Source organism: Cenococcum geophilum, assembly GCF_001692895.1.
Source record: "Cenococcum geophilum 1.58 unplaced genomic scaffold K441scaffold_25, whole genome shotgun sequence".
Classification (NCBI taxonomy): Eukaryota; Fungi; Ascomycota; class Dothideomycetes; order Gloniales; family Gloniaceae; genus Cenococcum; species Cenococcum geophilum.
Genome location: NW_027137583.1, coordinates 268,833 through 286,602, shown reverse-complemented (window position 1 = coordinate 286,602; position 17,770 = coordinate 268,833). Strand labels below are relative to the sequence as shown.

Genomic DNA, 17,770 nt, shown 5'->3' with positions numbered 1-17,770 from the left:
TTTTTGACTTAATGTCGGTCGCTACCCAACCCCTTACCTCGGTTATTGGGCACAATAACCTTACGACTAGAGGTGAAAGGAGTTGGGGTGGGAAAAGGCGTTTGAGTTGGTCTGCTATCGTTTTCTCATATTTTCTACGTGTACCAACATCTGATGTTGCGTTGTCTTCTCATACGTTACCAGCCAAATTTCGGCTGATCGGTCCGGGCACGCTCATTCATTATACCCTTTTAATGTTTTAGACTCTCTTTGGCGCCCTAATCGTATTTTTGCGAGAGTGCACACATTTTGTACAATAGGCTGGCTTGGGGCGGATTTTTTAGATACCAAGGCCATAAAGGCATTAGGCGTGAGGGGAGGGGAGATTAGCTGTCACTCGTTTGACAAATAGAGGACAGGTTCTTGGAATTCGTTTTGGGAAAAATAGAGTCCATATCACGTATAGCACAGCATGCGGCCCCATTTTGGTGCAATATCATCATCGTCGTCATGAGACTGTAATGGGCTATGGAAGGTCTCAGGTGAAGTCGTGTCCACGGTGCCAACAAGCACCGTAGCTAAGGAATGCCAATAAGCCAAAGAAAAAGCCACCGACGCCATCACACTCTGCAAGCCCTGTCTAGCGCAGACCCTGATCGCCGCTCTTATTTACTCTTCATCCGCTGAGCAGGGGGGGCAGGGGGCAGGGGGCAGTGTAACGTTACCTTACGTTACATTGGAGCGCCCAGCGCCCAGTCGGCTTCGGTTCGGCCTGCGAAAAGTGGTGAGCGGCTTGTTAACCCGACCAACACTAGGAGAGGTCTTGGAGGAAAGGGCAGAGCGAAGCTATCTAAAGTTGTGGCTCTTTGCTTCCGGAAAAGGGGCAGTTCACTCCCTCTCCGCTCCTTGCTCGCCGCTGATAGGTTTGACAGCGGCGCAGTAAGCGTGAGCTGTGCGTACCCGCATGTGCTGGAGTAGCTAGTTAAAAAACAGGGGATGAGCTTGCTGGGATCACACCGGTGGGTTTGCAATAACGAAATACCTTTTTGATTACTTGCTGACTATTACATCTGTTGGTAGGGGAGGTAGGCGGACATTCACAGGAGCTTCCTGCGATCACGTGATAGCCTCGTTTGTATATACAAGGGGGTAACATCAATGCGCCAGACGCCCCCCCTGCTAGTACAGGTCAAGAAACAAGCGAGTCCAAAGTGACATAGCGGGACCAGGTTATTTTGTGTACTGTACTAGCGGGGGCGTCTGACCCATTCATGTCACCCCCTTGTAGATTTGTTCTTCGTGACGACTCCACCTTATGGAGTCCACACACCGCCATACACCTGCATTCCCGTATGACAATATCTACCTCACGGTTAGATTTACAGTGGGTATGGTTATCTTTCTGAACGAACAAATATTTAATCATATCGCACCCAGTACGTGGATGACGAATATACACTCAATTTCTCCCTCTGAAATTTTTTCGGAGTTTGCCTAGGATAACTATCATTCCACAACTAATTTCCTGTATAGTATACTTCTGTTGAAGCCTCGCATACGATTCCTTATATTCCCAGAGCTTTTGGGCTTCTAGATTCTAAATGATATGCAGGATTGTTCTAGGTCCACGAAAGTTGTAAAGTTTGTGCAAGGAACCGCAACCCTAAACATTACCAGGATACAGTAATAAACTCTTGGCCAATTCTCGTGAACGTCCAAACCTGCAAAAGCAGGCCACTGTTGTCTGGAAACCAGACTGAGTTAACTTTGAGATCAACCCAACTAAGAGTGGCCGCAAGCTCCGCCGATAGGATGCATGTTCTCGTTATCTTGTTAATACAGGGTATTTAGAATGTATCAATATTCCTTATGGGGCTACTCATCGAGCCTGCTCCTTTACGCGTTGAAGGGAATGTTCATGGATCTCAACAGAAATAGAAAAGCACAAGCATTCTATTTCAGTCTCTGCCATAGGTAATCTTTCCCCGTTTTGCTGGCTTGCCATCAGTTTCATCGTCCTCCCTATCCGCAGCTTTCTTCTTTTTACTTGCTACAGCTTTGCTGGTCGTGCTGCTGCTGGGTGTCGGGTGACTGCTCTCGCGGGCGCTAGGGAAGGATGAAGTTGGTGTAGGTGCATGGGACGGAGTTGTTTGTGTGGAATTTGGAGTGGGGGAATCCTGTCAAAAAGAATTAAAAAAATTAAGGAACACTTTTAGCGCGTTTTCAAGAGAGGCAGCCAGAAGAACATGTGATGAGCGCAAACTGGGGACATACCTGCATAAAACTTGCCGAACTCCTGCTGAAGATTCTATCGGCATCACTGATAGCGGCTTTACGACGTGTCGAAGTCCCTGGGCCAGAACCTCCTGTTGCAGCAGTGCCCGTTGAGCCCTTTATGTAGTTATCAAAACCCTTTATAATATTCCCTGCGGTTGTCTCCTCTAAGTACGAAGTCTCGACTTTGTAGATGGCCTCTTCGAGACCAGCCTGGAACATCAGCGCATGGTCCCCGACCATTTGGACATATGGTACACAAACCATGTTTTGGTCTAATAAGCGTTTCTTCTGGAGCGTCTCTCGAAGGTCGCGACGAAGCTTCTCGTAGTAGGGCATGCCGCGCGAGGCATCTTGACTAGCATTCGGCGCATTTCCTACGGGAGGCGCATTCTCAGACATTTATGCGGAAGCAGGAATGCGTCGGGTGTTGGTATGTGCTGACTGCTGACGGAAGTCGGGGATGCGTCTGTGGTGGAGGTTGTTCCAGAGCCTCGAACTATGCAACGATCTGCGCCAATTCTGCCACCGCCTTCCGTGACAAGTCAACACCAACTCTATCACAACCGCATTCATTATCAAAATCACCATACTTTTCGATCCCAACAACTCTCGCCGCTTGTGACGCTCACCAATCATCGTGCAGCTCTCTACGTTGCAATCTCTCTCTGAATTCCCTACATTTCCCTAATCTATATTTCCATGGATGCCAAAGAGGTTGAGCTTCGCGGCAAGGCCATTACCAAGGCCTACGCTGGCGGCGAGCCTTCCACTGTTCTTCAGGGCTTGTTGAGTGAGCTTCGCAAGGGAGTGCGTGCTACAGAGGATTTGCTACGTTCGACCCGCATTGGAGTTACAGTGAACAAGCTGCGCCAGCACAAAGACCCCGCAGTCGCCAGCCAGGCAAACGAGCTGGTAATAAAGTGGAGGTCTGACGTTAGGAAGGCAGGCGCAGGAACGTCTACACCGAAGACTTCTAACGGCACCGCATCGCCAGCGCCAGCTGCTGCCCCATCCCCGGCACCTTTAAAGCCTAAGGCAAAGCATAACGTTCCGCCAGAAAGCCGCAACGACAAGACCGATAAGGTGAATTGGAAAGTCACTGAAAATGACGTTCGAGATAACTGCGTGAAGCTCATGTACAACGGTTTGGCGCACATGTCAGAAGAGCGTAAGACCCCCAATTAAATAGGCGTGGCCCTGCTTGATTTTAACCTGCTAAATGTGGCTTCTGCACAGTTCCTGGTGATGTGCTTCGCATTGCTCGAGATGTTGAGCTCGCCGCATACAATACCTACCAGTCCGAAACCTCCGACCAGTACAAAACGAAAATGCGTTCCTTGTACCAAAATCTAAAAAACAAATCAAACCCAAAACTGCGGCGGCGAGTCCTTTCTGGCGAAATCACTCCCAAGAGGTTTGTCATAATGACTCATGAAGAATTGAAGTCGGCTGAGCGCCGAGCCGAGGATGCGCGACTAGAGAAAGAGAATATGAATCAAGCTATGGTAGCACAAGTGGAGAAGAGCATCAGCGCGAGTTTGACCTGCGGAAAGTGTCACCAGAAGAAGGTCAGCTACAGTCAAGCGCAAACGAGGAGTGCTGATGAGCCGATGACGACGTTTTGCGAGTGCACCAATTGTGGCAACCGATGGAAATTTTCTTGAATAAGATGTGTTAATGTCACACTTGGCTGCATGACATTTGTCAGCTTATTTTAGGTTATGGTTTCTGTGGTGTTGGGGTGGTGCAGCGATGGCGCTGGCGTTTCAAATCGGGGAGGAGTTGAAAATAGTTTGCCAATCGTCACTCCATGGATCATACTGCCGGTTTTTCTACAGTTTTCTGTTACTTCTGCATTTGGTCCTACATTCCAGCCGCGCAATATGCTTTGGTTCGACCCCTTGACGGCTACCTTAGCCTGGTTCCTCGCCCAAAGTTTTGGGTTTACATTACTACTTACAATTATCCCACATGACTCTCACCTCCGTGACGTAGCATAACTTGTGGGACTACTCATGCCTGCTGAGATAGGCAATTAGAAAATCCATATGAACAATTCGACTACGTTCCCTTCATAGGTATGAAACCCAAAACCTTCTATCATATTTCTTTAAGCAACATCTACGAACACTCTTTTCCTTTTCCCTTTTGCCTCTTCTATTTCCACTTCTTCGAGCCTTGTGGTTCCATTCTCCCTAACTTGGTCATGCAGGAATCTAAGAGCAGCGTGATTAAAGCCAAGGATGTCCTTTAATCCTCCCAATGTGTCTCTTAGGTCTACTCGCATAGTTTCCAGCAAGCTTTTGAGTTCACGGCTCGCTACAATCTGTTTCTGATGTGTTTTGAGCATGAAAAACAACACCCGGCATGCTAGAGATACATGCCACCGGTTGCGCACCCAAATGGCGATAAAAGTGAATAGAGCCGGCAAGGCTGAGAATGGTAGCACTAAGAGGGTGTCGTGCAGCTGGGCTGCGGGGATTTTGGACAGAGTGTTAAGCACATGCCGCTCGGCACTGATATTCCCAAGTGCAATGAAGAGGGGTTCTCGCTGAGGTGGCGCTATATTTGGTGCGATTGACTTCTGCAACCTCCAGGCTCTTACGAGATCCAAGTCTGCCATGCTTAGCTCCAAGGCCTCTGTGATCCTTTCACCCCCTGTCAAAGTCAACATAGTTTGTTTAGACGCCGCGACGACTTCATCCTGCTCCCCTTCCGGTTGGTCCATTCCAGTTTCTATTGATGTTGTTAAGGTCGATTCATATAATTCCTCCAGTTCCCTCTCCCGTTCTTCCTCTAAAAATATTGGCTCGTCGGTTTGCGACCATATCCTGATACTTTTGTCATGAGAGGCAGTCACGATAAAATCGCCCATTCGGCTTACTGCCATGGCCCATATTTCTCCATGGTGACCTTGAAGCTTTTGAATCTGCTCAAACTTGTCGCCATCCCAACTTTTGATGGTGCAGTCCTTAGAAGCACTGAAAAACAGATGACTTTCGTCTTTTGACACCGGGTGTGGTATGAATGAGACTTGCATAATACTATCGCTGTGGGCAAAGAACGCCTTGTGGCAATCGCCGAAATCGAGGCCCCATAGGCGGATGTTCTTATCCGCGCTGCATGTTGCAATGAGAGAGCTATCGGATGATACTGACATATTGAGTACTGGTAATTTGTGCCCGTATAGGTTGAGGAATAGTTTGAGAGAGTCTACAAAGAACACTTTGACTGTGTTGTCCAGAGTTGAAACGGCCAGCAGGCGGGAATCGGGAGAGAAGCACACGCTCAAAACATCGTCATCGACTTTGAGAGTTCGAGAGTGAACAAGCTTGAGGCGTGGAGTAGTGCGTTTCGTGCCTGGGATATCTTCGTGTACGATCTCGAAATTCCAAAATTTTACAGACTTGTCGGCACTCCCAGTCGCTACGGAGCGCCCGTCGGGATGAACATTCAGGGTCCATATCGAGCCATCGTGAGCTTTGATTCGGTCAATCAGTGTAGATGAAGCAATATCGAATATCTCTATCTCGCCGTCCTTGGTACCGACAATAGCTACTTTATCACCAGGTAGAAAGGAGCAGCAAAGTGCATAACCACACTCCAGTGTCCGTAGGCAACTTTGAGTTCGAACGTTCCAGACTTTGAGACTCCCGCTAGACACAGATGCTAACATCCGGTCGTCTGAGCTGAGGGCAAGGGCGCGGATATCTGTTCTATGGCCTGGTAGGTCAACAGAATATACTTTGTTATATTCTGGCGGTTCTTCGATCTCGGCCATCTTCGCTTTCTCTTTGTAAGGAATGTCATAAACCTCAATCATATTGTTGCCGGTAGTTGCCAGCAGTTGCAACGTCTTGTGGCCTTTGATGTATGCCCACATCATTGCCCTTACCTTCCCACCAGTACGCACAGTCACGTAAGGCACAAACACATCACTAACTTCTGCATCCCCTAGGCCTTTCTTCTCATCGACGTCGTCAGTCTGTATCTCCGCGTTCACATCTTTGATTCTAGTCGCAGTGACAGCTTTCTCTCTCCTTCTCTTGCGCTTCCGCGTTAAAGTTTTCTGAATCTCCCCTTCACTTCGGATTCGCCATATTTCTATGGCCTTTTCTGAGCCGTGGACAGCGATATAATCTGCTCGATCGTGGAAGATAACATCAGTAGTCTTGTCCTTGCCTCGGCGGTATAGAGTTCCTTGTTCGCGCAAGTAACGGCGCTCGATGACATCTCCTATTTGGGACGCAGATTCCCGCAAGCCCCGGATATCGATGGACCAGACTCTCAGTTCACCGTCATTTCCAGCAGTGATGCATCCGCTCCCATCAGGGGAGACCCCTAAGGCCCAGCATTCGCCGTTCGTTTGTGCCACGTGAGTTTCAATGCAATGTTGCGCTGTAACATCCCATATCTTAATTAGTGCATCTTTGCTCGTGGAAATAAGATAGACTTGGTCGGTAGTTGTGCCCTTAGGGATGGTATTCGAACCGTGAGTCTCGGCGCCTTCCACTTTATCTAGATTTATGAAATGAAGAGCGGTAATCTGTGCCTTGTGTCCCCGAAGCTTAAACAAGCCGATTTCAGCTACCAAGTCCCATAAGATGATGTTCGTGTCTCTTGAACCACTTGCCAAAAGCACGCCCGAGGCATTAAAGGTCAAGGTCGTGATAGCGGACCTGTGACCATTGAAGCTGATTATTACGGTTGCTATTTGGGAGTCCCAAATTCGAATGCTGCCATCGCCATAACTAGATCGGCACATGTCATGGTAAGCGTTGTATCTCCTAGTACTGTTCAGTTTGAAGCGTTACCCACCCAACGGCAAAGATATCTGGATCTGCTCCGCTACGAGTAACGGAAGTAACTTCAGCATTACAAGCAGCATCGCGCCACCTGCTCAGAAGCTCGCCTTTTTTTACGTCCCAACAGAGGACCTCTTCGTTAGCGCCAACATAGGCGTGACCGGCACCTGAAGGGCGCTTTGAGGCGTTTGGGATAAAGCCGTTAGTTGCCCAGACTAGGTTTGAAGAGGCTGAGTTTACAACAGCGAATGTTTGTGATTGCTCATACTTGCTACCGAGGTTAGTGCTAGCTCTAGGCCATGATCATTATACGTGAATCACCTGTAGGACTTGACCATTTTTTGCTTTCAAAGACTTCAAGCGAGCTTCTCTGAATTTTTAGAGGTGTAACTCAAACAGACGGGCTGAGTATACTTGAGCGTCGTTATTTTGCCCTTAGGAGACTGCTCATAGGGTGGGTTGTATGGCCAGGCTGTAGAGATGCAGGTTGGCCGTGTCTCGAAACTTTTTTTTCCTTGTCGAGTAAAGAACCCCACGGGCAAGCCACGTACAAGCCACGGACGCCACAGCGTCTGACCGAACTTGCTTCGATGAACCCTGGAAGTACCCGCGGGCATTGTCCTGCATATCGTTGTGCGCTCCCCTTCTACTTTTTCTGCCACATCACAAATCCCTCTAGCCACATCTCCTCTTAGAGACCTAGCCATGCTCCTCCTCGATTACCAAAACGTGCTCATAGAGTCTTTGCTGAGAGACCGCTTTTCGGGGCATGTTTTACCCCGCTGCCTGCTTGAGTCTAACCTCAATAGCTAACTGTTGCACAGAGCATCACCCGTATCAATTGATCAAGTGGTATCCGACTTTGACGGTGTGACATTTCATATTTCTACCCCGGAATCAAAGACCAAGATACTCGTCTCCATATCAGTCAAATGTTATCAGGAATTGGTCAAATATGGCGCTCGAGGAGTGCTTGAACGCGAGTATGGTCCTTATATAGTACCTGCGGAGCAAGGCTTCGATTTCTCTGTTCAAGTAGACCTTGAAAACCTCCCAGAAGATCAAGGTTGGTGCGTTCACCTAAGCGTAATACGACTGCTTACTTACTGTGCCTCCAGGCGCACGAGATGACTTAATCCGCCGTATCTCCCTACTCAAGCGTAACGCCATGGCAGCGCCATTTGAACAAGCATTTGACGAGTTTACTGAATTACAGGAGCAAGCATCCAAATTCACTTCCGAACAGGCTCCTCAAGGAGTTCGAGAGGGCGGCGAAGTCCGTGCCATACATTACCGGGAGGAAGAGGCCATATACATCAAAGCTAGTCATGATAGAGTCACGGTGATCTTCAGCACCGTGTTTCGGGAAGAGACGGACAGGATATTTGGTAAAGTTTTCCTCCAGGTATTTCATTACATTCTAGGAAACGTTAACGTTAGTGGTATTTCTCTGATTGTCTGCTTTTACAGGAATTTGTGGACGCTCGCAGGAGAGCTATTCAGAATGCCCCCCAAGTACTTTTTCGTAACGACCCTCCACTCGAGCTCCAAAATGTTCCCGGCCTTTCCGCTTCCGGGGCTGGCGAGATTGGTTACATCACCTTCGGTTTGCCTATTCAACCCATATTATGCGCAGCTGTACTAACGTTTTCAGTATTATTTCCGCGACATTTGACAAGACAGCAGCGAGACGAGGTCATATCTCATATTCAGACTTTCCGGGACTACTTCCATTATCATATCAAAGCATCAAAGGTCAGAGGGTTATTTCTAAGTGTGATATAAAATTATTGCTAACGTAAAATATGGCAGGCCTACATCCACTCCAGGATGAGAAGGCGAACAGCTGATTTCCTGCAAGGTCCTGAAATCCCTTTCTCAATATAAGTAGAAGCTAACAATGTGAATAGTTCTGCGAAGAGCAAGACCAGAGGGTGATGAGAAAGAACGGAAAACTGCCAGTGGCCGTACATTTAAGGTGCAGACTTGAGCGGGGCTCGATCTAGATGTGCGCTTGACAAACTCGCGAGAGAAGTCGGGTTTGGAGTGATACGCATGACAGACCCTCCAGTTTTGTGTTACAAGGGAGCGGATAGAGTGGAAGTACCAGGCAACCAGGAAGAAATATGTACTTCAGTTCCAGCTAAGCCCATGCGGTGTTTGCTGACGAATGAGATTGTGACTATGAAGTTAAACAAGGTCTTCTCAGCACCTCAGTATTATGTCAGAAAATAGAGTAGCCGAGCTGATTTGTCCTTCATTTTTATTGTCTTCAGTGGATACTGGTGGCGATAATTTTGTGTACGCCACATTTGATTTTCCTTTGACTGCTCGATCTGGCGGGTGTACCCGTTCGGCCTGCTCAGATGAGGTAAAGCGACAACACACAACGCAGCGTTAACGATGCGATGGCCTTGGTCAACAAAAGAGTCTCAAAAGGAAGACATCGACGAAAATTCTCGTCTCTTCCCATGGTCTGACAACCTAGATGCGACCGGTTGGTCGGAGTACGCCGAAGCACGTACCGTTGTCCCGTCGCTGTTACTTACTGTTGCCACCCTCGCCCTCATCCGCGTCTACAAATCCTACCTACGACGCATACCGAGTGTCAACCATATCAAACCGGATCTTTTCCGACGGCGAAGCCTTTTCGGAAAGGTAACGAGTGTTGGTGACGCAGATAATTTTCGGTTATTTCATACTCCAGGCGGAAGGTTGGCGGGATGGGGTTGGTTACCATGGAAGATAGTACCGAGTAAGAAGGAAGATCTTGCTGCTAAAACTGTAGGTCACTGCTCGGAAAGAAATCAAGGCTGGAAATTGTTCTTCATTTGAACAGGCACTAATAGATGGTGTCTCAGATTCATATTCGAATTGCTGGCGTCGATGCACCCGAATTAGCACATTTTGGGCGCCCGGCACAGCCATTTTCAGCGGAAGCCTACAAATGGCTCTCCAATTATATCCTCCATCGCCGTGTGCGTGCCTACATCTACAGACGGGACCAGTATGACCGCGTTGTAGCCATAGTTTTCGTCCGAAAACGGCTGTTCAAGCGGGATGTGGGTCTAGAAATGCTTAAGAAAGGATTGGCAACAGTTTATGAAGCTAAGACCGGATCTGAATTCGGGGGTTTTGAGAAGCGGTATCGACAAGTTGAGAGGAAGGCTAAGAGCGATAGAGTTGGTATGTGGTCACAACCATCGCTATGGGCACGGTTACGGGGAGAAAAGGGCAGGGAACTTGAGAGCCCAAGGGAATATAAAACGCGGATGGCTGCTACGGGTCTAGAAACTGAGGGCAAGAAGAAGGCTCGTTGACGCAGGCAGCAGTGAAACTGTGCAAGCAAATTAGACATATGTAGTGGAAGCAGGAGCGGTAGGAGGGTTTGGTAAATGGGCCACAGGAGCAAAAGACTCGTGCAGGGTGATGGCAGTGGGTTAGGAGAGCTCAGACAAATTGGGGAGCCCTTGTGACTGAGCAGAAACTGAGCAGAAGCAGAGACTGCCAATCCGGCTAGGTTGTGAGTGATGCAATATTCCATGCAAAATGCAAAAAAAATTTCGAAGATCATGTCCGATGACCGGGCGCTCTGCCTTCTTCCCCACAAAGGCTCGTCAAAGCCCCGACGTCTCGCCCTTGCCTCTCCTCTGCTCTGATAACTATTTCCTCGCGGCCTGCTCTGCTACTAGGCACCTAAACACCCAGGCGCCCTCCCTCGCTCAGCTCCCCGTTCGCTTGTGCCCCTCAATTGCAACGCTCAACTGCAAGGCTTTTGTCGTGTGGTGCCAAGCACTCAGAGCGTATCACCGCTCAGAAGCGAGCTGTGCGGTCGCAAGCAGTCTCACGGCAGAAATTTCCTCCAGCTTCATAAAGCCCCGCGACAGAAGTGCAAAGCTTCAAATTGGGCCCCAGCGCCTCAATTGCACTCTGCTAACCTGTCCACGATTCTTAACATTTTCTACAAGCCTGTCGACCTCTACAGACAAACTTTCTCAACACTGTCGAGGCTGAATTGAGCTCTACAAGCTCTGAAGCCCTGAAACTCTACTGTAAAACATCTGCAATGGCCGCTTGCGGGCGTCTGGCACGCCGCACGCCGGCCCTGCTTCGCCAATGCCGCTTTCCTGCTGCTTCGACGCCCTCGCGCGCTCTTACTACCTGTGCCTCACTTCCGCTACTCACAGTACGGAACGGGCATAAGTCAACAACATATCGTCAGCTACGAACTTTCTCGAAAGTCGCTGCCTCCAGAATTGCGAGTCAAGAGGCTCCAAACGCTCAAGCCTACTTGAACAGTGGTCATATTCTAGGCGGACGAAATCTAGTTGATGTGACAAAGGTGCTTGTCATCGGGAGCGGAGGTCTTAGCATCGGCCAAGCAGGAGAATTTGATTATTCTGGTAATTTACCGTTCTGCTACCTTTCCCCAGTGTATTATTTATAAGCTTACTTCTGTGTTTTTGCCCCGCACTAGGATCACAAGCTCTTAAAGCCTTAAAAGAGGCGGGCGTGCGATCGGTTCTCGTTAACCCAAACATTGCTACCATCCAAACTTCCCACGTTCTTGCAGACGAAATATACTATCTTCCCGTCACGCCCGAGTATGTGGAATACGTGATCCAGAAGGAGCGCCCTGATGGAATATTCCTCAGCTTTGGTGGTCAGACCGCTCTCAATCTCGGAGTGAACATGAATAAAAAGGGCATTTTCGAGAAATACGGCGTAAAAGTTCTGGGCACAAGCATCAAAACCTTGGAGACAAGTGAGGACCGTGACCTATTTGCAAAGGCATTAGATGAAATCAACATTCCTATCGCCAAATCCATTGCTGTTGGCACAGTGGATGAAGCTCTCGACGCTGCAGACAAAATTGGTTATCCAATTATCGTCCGAGCTGCGTATGCCTTGGGTGGGTTAGGATCAGGTTTTGCAAACAATCCAGATGAGCTCAGGGATTTGTCTGCAAGGTCCCTAACTCTTTCGCCTCAGATATTGGTTGAGAAATCGCTGAAGGGATGGAAGGAGGCTGAATATGAAGTTGTGCGGGATGCAAGTGACAATTGCGTTACGGTCTGCAATATGGAAAACTTCGATCCCCTTGGGGTTCACACGGGTGATAGCATTGTTGTATCCCCAAGTCAAACATTCAGCGACGAGGAGTACCATATGCTTCGCTCGGCCTCAATTAAGATCGTTCGTCATTTAGGAGTTGTGGGCGAGTGTAACGTTCAGTATGCTCTTCAACCTGACGGTTTGGACTACAGGGTGATCGAAGTCAATGCTCGATTATCTAGGTCTTCGGCGCTTGCTTCAAAAGCCACTGGCTACCCCCTTGCGTATACGGCCGCAAAGATTGGACTTGGGCATACTCTCCCTGAGCTTCCAAACGCTGTCACGAAGACTACAACGGCAAACTTCGAGCCCAGTTTAGATTACATTGTCACTAAGATACCTCGATGGGACTTGGGTAAGTTCCAAAATGTCAAGAGAGACATTGGGAGCTCTATGAAGTCTGTCGGTGAAGTAATGGCGATTGGTCGGACGTTTGAAGAATCTTTTCAAAAAGCCTGTCGACAAGTTGATCCGAAGTTTCTAGGCTTTCAAGGTGGCAAATTTGAAGACCTGGATGACGCACTGAAGAACCCGACAGATAGACGCTGGCTCGCTATTGGCCAAGCTATGATGCACGAAGGTTATTCAGTGGATAAAGTACACGATTTAACAAAGATCGACAAGTGGTTCCTATACAAGCTGCAAAACATCGTCGACTGTACACACGAGCTCGAGGATATTGGTAGTCTGTATGGACTAAAGAAGGAAATAATTATGAAGGCCAAAAAGTTAGGATTCTCCGACAAGCAGATTGCAAAAGCAGTGAACAGTACTGAAGACGAGGTACGGGCACGGAGAAAGAGCTTTGGCATTAGGCCATGGGTCAAGAAGATCGACACTCTAGCTGCAGAATTCCCAGCTGACACTAATTATCTCTACACGACGTACAACGCTTCTTCACACGACGTGAAGTTTGACGATCATGGAGTTGTTGTCCTTGGAAGTGGCGTCTACCGTATAGGTAGCTCGGTGGAATTTGACTGGTGTGCAGTTAACGCCACGCTTTCATTAAATAAACTCGGCAAAAAGACTGTGATGATCAACTATAATCCAGAAACGTACTCAACTGATTTCGACGTGGCCGATAAACTCTACTTTGAAGAGTTGAGCTATGAGAGAGTTATGGACATATACGAACTGGAGTCTGCCAGTGGGGTGGTTGTTTCTGTGGGGGGCCAGCTCCCCCAAAACATTGCATTGAAGCTCCAGGAGTCCGGCAAAGCAAAAGTACTTGGCACAGATCCTAACGACATCGACAAAGCTGAAGACCGCCATAAATTCTCCCAGATCCTTGACTCGATTGGTGTCGATCAACCGGCTTGGAAAGAATTAACATCTGTTGAAGAAGCAGAGAAGTTTGCTCGATCCGTCGGATATCCTGTACTGGTTCGACCAAGCTACGTTCTATCTGGAGCTGCTATGACCGTTATATATACAGAGAGCGAACTCAAAGATAAGCTACTCGCAGCGAGTGACGTTTCACCAGACCATCCGGTTGTCATCACGAAATACATTGAAGGCGCCCAGGAAATCGATGTAGACGCTGTGGCGTCTTGCGGAAATCTGCTTGTCCACGCTGTCAGCGAGCACGTTGAAAACGCTGGTGTCCATTCTGGAGATGCGACGTTAGTACTGCCGCCCGTAAATCTCGACAAGCAAACAATTGGGAGGGTGAAGGAAATTGCCAAGAAGGTCGCCAACGCATGGAACATAACGGGTCCTTTTAATATGCAAATTATCAAAGTAGATGATCCTGAAGGTGGAGAACCAAAGCTGAAGGTTATCGAGTGCAATCTCCGCGCTTCAAGATCCTTCCCTTTTGTCAGCAAGGTTCTAGGAACCAACTTCATCGACGTTGCTACCAAAGCCCTTGTTGGTAGAGAGGTACCAGAGCCAGTTGATCTCATGTCAGTCAAAAGGGACTACCTTGCAACGAAAGTACCGCAGTTCTCGTGGACCCGTCTCGCGGGGGCGGACCCCTACCTTGGCGTGGAGATGGCGAGTACTGGAGAGATGGCTTGTTTCGGCAAGGACCTAGTAGAAGCATACTGGACATCAATGCAGTCAACAATGAATTTCCGCCTTCCGCAGCCGGGTGAGGGGCTTCTCTTTGGCGGCGATACTTCAAGGAATGAATTAGTCAAAATCGTGGATTACCTAAATCCACTTGGCTATAGGATGTACGCCGCGAACAAGGAAGTCAAGAAATATTTAGAAGATGCATCCCAAGATGGGAGTGTGGAGGTGGAAGTTATAGAGTTTCCTAAGGAAGACAAGAGAGCGTTGCGCGAGGTTTTCAAAAAGTATGACATCCGCGGCGTCTTCAACCTAGCCAAAGCAAGGGCTTCCTCACTAGTTGACGAGGATTACGTGATGCGGAGGAACGCCGTTGATTTCGGAGTACCCCTATTTATGGAGCCTAAGGTAAGTCAAAGGAATAGTTCATATTGAATCTTTCTAACTGAATTTCAGACTGCGGTGCTGTTTGCTCAATGTATGAGTGAGAAATTACCTCGTAAAGAAGGAATCCCGAGCGAAGTGCGCCCTTGGAGTGCGTTTATTGGTGGAAAGCCTTTGTAAATTTTCGCGTTATGGGACACGATCTAAAAAGCTTCTACTTTTATGTATATATTCTCGCACGTTTCACAACAGTATCAAAAAGCGACAGTAATTGATATGAATCTAAAAGTTGAATGACTTTGTTGATCTTTCTGATTGAAGCTAGAACGGGATTTTATGAATCTCATGTGTTTTATTGCTTGGCAAAAAGGGCGAGAGGGCAATAAATAGCTACCAGCTATTGTGTCTTGAGCCGTGAGCGATTCTCCCGTAGAGCATCAGAGCGCTAGTTCATCGCCGGAATCTGATTCATCTGTTTGAAACTTGCGTTTTTGTGTAAGTTTACTCAGTGTGCATTGTGTCTGGGGCGGAAGTGTCGTTTCATGTCGGAGTAACCCATTCTTCAACACGCCGTTTGTTTTTTTGCGACCTAAAGTTCGTCGGTTTCGATGTGTGGGAGCTTGAGAGACTATAACCTCGCTTATACTCAAGAACTTCGTAGAGTGCAAGCTTTCTTGATCAGAATTCACAGTCTTCACACTCTCATGTGAAGGACTTGGCTCCTTTGTCTTCCGAAAGTTGGGTACAGGGCCTACTTTTGTTGTCTTCTGAACATTTGTTAAAGAGCCAGGTTCGATTAGCTCTATGATTTTGGGCAGGGGTCTGGTTTCTGATGTGTCCGGAATTTCCGGTACGGCACTATTTTCTCTTATGTCCGGAGTTTCCACGGAAGCAGTGGGATTTCGTGCTTTCGGCCGTTCAGCTGAGTGCGGAGTGATGCTCATTTGAGACGTCCCGATTGCTCTTCGATTACTCTTATTCGTTGGTAAAATACATCCTGCTTTTATTGGAGAGCTCGTAGTCTTTGATGTTAAACTAAATTCCGAGCGTTGATGGTGAAGATTGGGAGAGCTAAACTTAGGTGTATTCGATTTTTCTCTTGAAATGCTTGGTTCGTAGTGCGATTGATTTTCCTCTATGTTGACATCGTCATGAGTAGACTCTAGTGTTTGCCGGGTTCTATTCTTCAAATGCTTATGGTAATGAAACTGGACTGTATAAGGAGGGATGTCTGGCCAATTTGAACAAATCGTTGCCCAGGTGTATTGGTGTTCTTCTTTCAGCTTGATTAGAAGATTGTCGTCTGCCTCAGAAAACGTAAACCGAGACTTCCGACCACTTCCCACCCTTTTAGCGGATGTATTAGCGGGGTAAGTGTGGTGAGATCTATCCAGGTGGCTCGGCAATATTTGTTCACTAGATGCATCGGCGTCATCGGCGTTGCTTTCTGATATGTTGTCACCATAATTGTCATCCACGCCGCGGCTATCTTTCTGAGGGGTTTCTGTAATCGCTGAAGACGCGCCATGATCCATGAGAAGTTGTCTAGCGGCCGGATGTGCAGGCCGAAATGATGTGGACGCTTCTGGTAGAGCCCAAATGCTCCCAGGCGGGGAATACGGCGAACGTGCCAATGGGACGGATCGTGATTCGGGTAAAAAGCGCCGGGTAGGCGTTCGAACTGGCAATTGAGGGGCTGACCATTCAGAATCGGTGATAAATGCATCTTCACGCCATTGACCCATGAACCGTGCAATCTGCAATGCAATACTTTGGCCTAAGGCTTCAAAAGTAGCAGCATCAGGTCTTCTTCCTAGACGTTTGTTTGTGGGGTCAGTCAGGCGCAGTTGCCCCCCGTTCATTTCATTCAAGTTGATGTTTGTTCCGACATGTGACTTATGAGTGTCCTCGATAATATTAAGGTCGCCATTAACATTGGTTTTAGTGATGTTTCCAATGACGACATCACCTTCACAAGCCTCGAATTCACTGGTATCCTATGGCTATGTGAGCACAAATATACAAACATATTAACCAGCGTTAGATAACCATAAATCACAGGAAAAGTTATGGACATACATTTGTAATAGTACCGTCTGAGTGGCCGACCTCATCTGCCAGTTCGTCGGCATCACCATCGCTGAAGTTCTTGACCATGTCCTCCGTGAATACCCTCAGCATCCGACCAGCATCCCTATCCCCAATATCTTGCTCGTCGCGCATCCGCGAGATATGGCCATTGTTTACGACGATCTCGCCAGTTTCAAGATCAATCTCGTCCCCCACATCAGTGAAATCTTTCGCGTACTTCATGAAAATATCTTCAAATGTACCTTTGAGCCGAAGATCATTATATCGGCGGTCGCGCTCAAGCTCAGACATGCCTTCGCGGTCGTCTGGCATGGCCATCCGAAGTCGTTTCGTAGGGCGTTCCATCGTCGACATAGGTGTGGTAAATAAAGGGGTTGGTTGTAAACCAATGAGTTAGTGGAATTAATCATAGGATGGTGTCGAAGGACGCGAACAGAGTAACGAACCGTAGTCGTTATCTCGGTCCCAGACGATCAACCAATTATAAGCTGCTTACATAACAGATTAATCATCTTATGTTGTTGTCGTCTGGTACTTACCTCAGCGAGCTCAGACGTGATTTTTTAGCTAGCGTTGGAATAACCTACGCCGTCTTCCGAATTGCAAAATCACGTCTGAGAGGGTTTGGTGAGTTTTGTTAAAATTTTAAACAAAATCCGTAAAACGGAGATTGCGGATATCTAATTTATTTATTTATATAACGCGTTGTTATTACCAAAAGTTTATATATTATTTTTAAGATTTAGGGCTTCTAAATGGTATGAATTTTATAATACGACTATTGCTTAGTCCTAATATTAATTTCGTTAAAGTTAAAAAACGCGTTATTAAAAACCTAAGAATATATTTATCTTATTAAATAGTCTGCTAATATTGATAAAACTATATAGATATGTAGATATCTACTACTTAAAGCCATTACAATACTTAGTAGGTGCTGTAGTTGGGTCCTTCCTTAAAAATATCCTCCCTTGGCCCGGAGTGCCTTTATTACTGCTAGGCGTTATATCCGCATAAAAAACCTACTATGGCTCTGAAGAAACCCACTAGACGTTAGGGTCGGAAGCCTATAGTTGAACGGGAACGCTAGTAGGTCTCGCAGA

At 47.6% G+C, this 17,770-nt stretch overlaps 6 protein-coding genes across 6 annotated transcripts; 3 read left to right on the top strand and 3 right to left on the bottom strand.

The window, feature by feature from the left end:
- Nucleotides 1-1,937: 1,937 nt before the first annotated feature.
- K441DRAFT_564102 (NuA4-domain-containing protein) lies at nucleotides 1,938-2,655 on the bottom strand (the record flags this gene model as incomplete). Its single annotated transcript, XM_067643633.1, has 3 exons — nucleotides 1,938-2,156; nucleotides 2,254-2,466; nucleotides 2,518-2,655. The coding sequence occupies 3 exons, from the start codon at nucleotides 2,653-2,655 to the stop codon at nucleotides 1,938-1,940; spliced, it is 570 nt and encodes a 189-aa protein (XP_067503144.1).
- Nucleotides 2,656-2,841: 186 nt separating this feature from the next.
- On the top strand, nucleotides 2,842-4,337 carry K441DRAFT_660977 (transcription elongation factor-like protein s-ii). Its single transcript, XM_067648799.1, has 2 exons — nucleotides 2,842-3,424; nucleotides 3,493-4,337. Exons 1-2 carry the CDS (start codon nucleotides 2,956-2,958, stop codon nucleotides 3,918-3,920), a joined length of 897 nt encoding a protein of 298 aa, XP_067503143.1. The 5' UTR covers nucleotides 2,842-2,955; the 3' UTR covers nucleotides 3,921-4,337.
- Nucleotides 4,338-4,366: 29 nt separating this feature from the next.
- Nucleotides 4,367-7,399, bottom strand: K441DRAFT_687573 (WD40 repeat-like protein; the record flags this gene model as incomplete). The annotated part of the gene is made up of 3 exons (XM_067652105.1): nucleotides 4,367-7,007; nucleotides 7,075-7,332; nucleotides 7,383-7,399. 3 exons carry the CDS (start codon nucleotides 7,397-7,399, stop codon nucleotides 4,367-4,369), a joined length of 2,916 nt encoding a protein of 971 aa, XP_067503142.1.
- Nucleotides 7,400-7,766: 367 nt separating this feature from the next.
- K441DRAFT_564337 (P34-Arc-domain-containing protein) lies at nucleotides 7,767-10,381 on the top strand (the record flags this gene model as incomplete). The annotated part of the gene is made up of 10 exons (XM_067643646.1): nucleotides 7,767-7,855; nucleotides 7,886-8,127; nucleotides 8,180-8,466; nucleotides 8,532-8,667; nucleotides 8,716-8,816; nucleotides 8,874-8,922; nucleotides 8,972-9,039; nucleotides 9,092-9,131; nucleotides 9,433-9,845; nucleotides 9,923-10,381. The coding sequence occupies 10 exons, from the start codon at nucleotides 7,767-7,769 to the stop codon at nucleotides 10,379-10,381; spliced, it is 1,884 nt and encodes a 627-aa protein (XP_067503141.1).
- Nucleotides 10,382-11,127: 746 nt separating this feature from the next.
- On the top strand, nucleotides 11,128-14,756 carry K441DRAFT_563979 (carbamoyl-phosphate synthase; the record flags this gene model as incomplete). The annotated part of the gene is made up of 3 exons (XM_067643628.1): nucleotides 11,128-11,464; nucleotides 11,539-14,600; nucleotides 14,649-14,756. 3 exons carry the CDS (start codon nucleotides 11,128-11,130, stop codon nucleotides 14,754-14,756), a joined length of 3,507 nt encoding a protein of 1,168 aa, XP_067503140.1.
- A 1,827-nt stretch (nucleotides 14,757-16,583) lies between these two features.
- K441DRAFT_132170 (uncharacterized protein) lies at nucleotides 16,584-17,180 on the bottom strand. The gene has a single exon (XM_067640083.1). It carries the CDS (start codon nucleotides 17,019-17,021, stop codon nucleotides 16,644-16,646), a length of 378 nt encoding a protein of 125 aa, XP_067503139.1. The 5' UTR covers nucleotides 17,022-17,180; the 3' UTR covers nucleotides 16,584-16,643.
- Nucleotides 17,181-17,770: the final 590 nt, after the last annotated feature.